General features: G+C 35.2%; 1 protein-coding gene across 3 annotated transcripts in view; it reads left to right on the top strand.

Annotated features, from left to right (window-relative positions):
• LOC113811101 (5-hydroxytryptamine (serotonin) receptor 1B) overlaps nucleotides 1-5,000 on the top strand; it is a 270,573-nt gene that overhangs the window by 242,483 nt on the left and 23,090 nt on the right. For all 3 annotated transcript variants that reach the window (XM_070126223.1, XM_070126224.1, XM_070126222.1), the window contains exon 3: nucleotides 1,324-1,457. In XM_070126223.1, coding sequence (XP_069982324.1) covers nucleotides 1,324-1,457 — 134 coding nt within the window. The remainder of the gene's footprint in view (nucleotides 1-1,323; nucleotides 1,458-5,000) is intronic.

The following is a 5,000-nucleotide window of genomic DNA, read 5'->3' as shown; positions in this document are numbered from 1 at the left end:
GAGTATAAAACATCATAATTGCGAATAAACACGCGAATTTACGCTTATAAACCTGTCTGTGACAAAAAAACACCCAGTAATATTTGCAAAAATGTCAATGCAAGAACATTTCCTCAATATAACATCATGTATAAGCTTATTAAAGTTTGCAATAAACACTAATGCTTTGCAGAATTTCTACGTTTGCAAAATAAGAAGCGACAGACCACGAGGAATTTTATTTCTGTATTAATGATTTATTCGCCAAGCTCTCAAACCTACATGTACGTTCAGTGGTACACACATACGCACACAAGCTTCAAGTAAACATATACATACACGCACATACTCATACCTCTTTTTCTCTCATCTTAAGATTTAGTAAATGTGAATGAATGAGGAGGTAAAGAGTTTGAAGAGTTTGAAATGGAAATCAAATTATCATATCTGTATAGAATTATTTAATATCAAATGAGCAAAAGAATTATCTAAATACATTTATATGATGAACATGAATGTCTTACTTCTCAAAAAAAAAAAAAAATAATAATAAAATCTTCCTTGTCTTTTTTTTTTTTTTTTTTTGTCTACTTCTTCCTTCGTTTACTTTTCTTCCTCTTTTTTCTTCTTCCCTTTCGTCGTCATCGTATTTTTCATCATTTTCTTCTTTTTATTTTTCTTCTAACTCATCTTCTTATTCTTTTCTTATTTTCCTTTTTTGCTTCTTCGTCGTCGTCTTCCTCATCTTCAAATTTCTTTCATCTTATTATTATCATTATATGTCTCCTTATTATTTATTCCTCTTCTTCGTCTCATTTTCCTCATTCTTCTTCTTCTATTTACACCTATTTACCACCTTTCCTTATCTTATCTGGTTTCTTGTTTTGAATTTTTTATCCCTTTTTCCCTTCACTTTTTTTTCGTTGCCCATGTTTATGAACATTCTTTTTTCTCAGTTTCTCTTATTCTCATATTTATCAATATTCTCTTCTTCCCTTTTTATTTATTTATTTTTTTTCTTTATATTTTCCGTATTCGATTAGTCTCTCCCATGGGTTAGGTATCTGCGACCTCTTCTAGTTGTTTTATTACTGTTTATCAATATTCTCTCTCTTTCTCTCTCTCTCTCTCTCTCTCTTACTTCCCTCCTTCCACATTCACTCACTCACAGCTCCTCTCTCTCTCTCTCCCTCCCTCCCTCCCTCCCTCTCCCTCCCTCTCCCTCCCTCCCTCCCTCCCTCCCTCTCCCTCCCACCCTCCCTCTCCCTCCCTCCCTCCCCTCCTTCTCCCTCCCAAATTCGCTCACTCACCTCTCACTCACCTCTCTCTCTCTCTTCCCTCCAGGAAATGTATTTGTGATCGCCGCCATTCTCCTGGAGAGGAACCTGCAGTCGGTCGCAAACTACCTCATCTTGAGCCTTGCGGTGGCCGACCTCCTCGTGGCTGCGCTGGTGATGCCGCTCGGGGCCGTGTACGAGGTAAGGATGGAGGGGTATGGTGGGGGGATTGGAGGATGGGGTGGGATGGAGGGGAGGATGGAGGGATGGATGGATGGGAGGGGATGGAGGAAGGGGGAAGGGGAAAAGGATGGATGGAGAGAATAAGGTAGAATTGGGAAGGATGGAGGAGGAAGGGGGAGGGAGGAGGGAGAGTAGGAAGTAGGAAGGGGAAAGGAGGAAGTGTGAAGGATGGAGGAAGAAGGGGGGAGGGAGGAGGGAGAGTACGATGAAAAGGGAAGGGAGGAGGAAGTATATTAACTATGAGGTAAGAAGGGGATGCGGGGATGAGGAGGAAAAGGGGAAGAATAGAGGAAGGGAGAAGGGGTGGGAGAGTGGGAAGAAGGGGGAGGGAGGAGAAAGGGAGAAGAGAGGAAGGGAGAATGGAGAATTGGAGGAAGTAAGAGTGGAGGAAGGGAGAGTAGGAGGAAGGGAGAAGGGAGGAGGGAGGAGAAAGAATATTCCCTATGAGCTAAGAGGGAAATGTAGGCATGAGCAGGAAGTAGCAAGGAAGGAAGAAGGAGGATGGAGTGAGGAAAGAGGAGGAAGAGGTAAGGAGGGAAAGAAGAAGGTGGAAGGGTAAAAGAGAGGGAAGAAAAAATGAGGGGTGAGGGAGAAGTGAGAAAGGAGGGATGAGAAGGAGAGGGAGTAGGGAGGAAGAGGAAGTGGGGAAGGAAGAAAGGTGGGGGAGGAAGGAGGGAGTGGGAGGAGGGGGGGAAGGAAGGTGAGAAGATTAACGGAGAGGAAGTGATTAAGAGGAAGGGAAAGGATGAGGAGGGAGGAGGAGGAGGGAGGGGGAGGAAGGGGGAAGTGGGAGGAGTGGGAGGAGAGGGAGAGGAGGAGAGAAGTGGAAGGAAAAAAGGATTATAAAGAAAGGAGTATAAGGATTCATATTCAGATTCAAATTATTTATTTAACTAATATCGACATTACAATTTACAGTATACAAGTATATAGTTTTGGCTGAGCTGCATAACTTTACATTTATATATACAATACACTGACATTTAAATACATGCTGATACACATTTACATAATACATATACATATACACACACGTATACACCTAGATAAACATACATACATATACATACATATATATATATATATATATATATATATATATATATATATATATATATATATATATATATATATATATATATATATATATACACATTTACATAATACATATACATATAAATATTTACATAATACACATATGCACATATATACATAAATATACATATATACGTATAGGAGGAGAGAGGATGAGGAAAATGAAAGAGTGAGGAAGAATGGAGATAGAAGAGGAGAACCAAGAAGAGTGAGATGGAAGAAGGTAAAAGGAAGAGAAAGGAGGATGAAGGACTAGTGAGGAAGAGGAAGGAGGAGGAGGAAAAGAAAGGAGGAAGAAGGAGGATGGAAAGGCAGGAGGAGAAGAGAAGGAGAATGAAAGGGGAAGAGGGATGAAGAGGAAGAGAAAAGGGGAAACGAAAGAGAAGGAGGAAGATATGGAAGGGAAAGGAGCGAGGGAGAGATTAAGGGAAAACAGAAAAAGAAAACAGTGAAAATAGGAAGAAAAAGGAAGAGAGATGGAAGGAGAATAAAGGAACACAAGTGAGCTGTTACTTCCCCGGATAAAGCTTATCGGGCTTAAGGATGAAGGAAGGGAGAGAGAAGAAAAGCGGTGGATAGGCAAGGAAGGAATAGAAAGGGAAATAGTGAGCGAGAGAGAGAGAGAGAATAACTCCGAAAAAAAGCAGAAAATAAGTGGATAGATAAACACTAAATAAATTAATTAATAAAAAGATAAACAAGGACATAAAAATAAGTAGATAAATTACCGTTGAAAAAATGTCTCCAATAAAGATAAAAATATATATATATATAATAAAAAAATAAACTAATGAATACGTGAATAACGAATAATGATAATGATAATAACAATAATAATAATAATAATAACAATAATAATAATAATAATAATAATAATAATAATAATAATGATAATAATAATAATAATAATAATAATAATAATAATAATAATAATAACAATAATAATAATAATAATGATAATAATAATGATAATAATAATAATAATGATAATAATATCAATAATGATAATAACAATAATGATAATAATAATAATAACAATAATAATTCTGATAATAATGATAAATAATTAAATAAATAAATAAACAAAAAACAACAACAAAAGACGATACATCAACAACACACTAATGACATTGGAGAATATATTGTCTACCTAATTAAAAAGCATATCATTAGTAAGATTATATTTTCAATAGGATCCAACTATACTTACGATCGAGATCATTAATGTACCAGGAAATTGAATCTAGAATTTTAAAATGAACGATAATAACGAGAAAAGAAAGCCGGTAATGATGATTAACTTTTGTATAAATTTAGAGTTGATATAATTGCATACCATTTATAGCATTAATTATTTCTGAAAGGTAAGACTAGCAGGGTATGTTCGGTTATATTTATATATATTTTGATCTTGTCTTGGATTTTAAACCCCATTCAAATTCCTTATCGTATTAAACCAAGTTTTAAAAAAAGTGTTCAGAATAGATTCGAAACTTGAATGAAAACGAAATCGTTGTTACTTATAAGCCATATTTATAAGTTTATTGATTTACTTATAAATAAACAAATCTTCTATATCCAGACAATATTTCTGACGCCTTGCTCTTTAAGATAGATAGATAGATAGAGGGATAGATAGGGAATTTGATTGATAGATAGATAGATAGATAGATAGATAAGATAGTTATATAGCTTGGTAGACAGAAAGATAGATAGACGTATAGATAGATAGATAGATAGAGAGATAGATAGGGAATTTGATTGATTGATAGATAGATAGATAGATAGGATGAGTATATAGCTTGGTAGACAGAAAGATAGAATGATATATAGATAGATAGACCGGTAGATAGATAGGAAGATAGATAGATAGAGATAGATTGAATGTTAGATAGACAAGTGTACTGATAGATAGACTGATATACTGATATATAGATAGATATATTGATAGATAGATAGTTATACATAGATAAGAAATATATATGTATAGATAGATAGGTGAATAGATAGATATATAGATATATAGATAGGTGAATATATAGATAGGTGAATATATAGATAGGTGAATAGATAGATAGATCGATAAATAGATAGATAAGTGAATAAATAAATAGATATATAGATAGATAAATAGGTGAATAGACAGAGAGATAAATAAATAGATAAATAGGTGAATAGATGTACAGCTAGACAGACAGACAGACAGACAAACAGACAGACAAATAGACAGACAGACAAAAGGACAGACAGAAGAGCAAGGAGGCAGAGAGAGATCCTTGACGTCGCAATGAAGAGTTAAGGAAGACGAAGACGCCTGAAGGAGCACTCCAAACTTGATGTTAGGAAAGAATAGAAGTCTTTTTATTCGTCGAGAGATAAACTTGCCAACTTAGGAGTAGCAATTGA

The sequence above is a fragment of the Penaeus vannamei genome, chromosome 10 (genome assembly GCF_042767895.1).
Source record: "Penaeus vannamei isolate JL-2024 chromosome 10, ASM4276789v1, whole genome shotgun sequence".
Classification (NCBI taxonomy): Eukaryota; Metazoa; Arthropoda; class Malacostraca; order Decapoda; family Penaeidae; genus Penaeus; species Penaeus vannamei.
The sequence above is the reverse complement of the archived record's forward strand: the minus strand, read 5'-3'. Positions and strand labels throughout refer to the sequence as shown.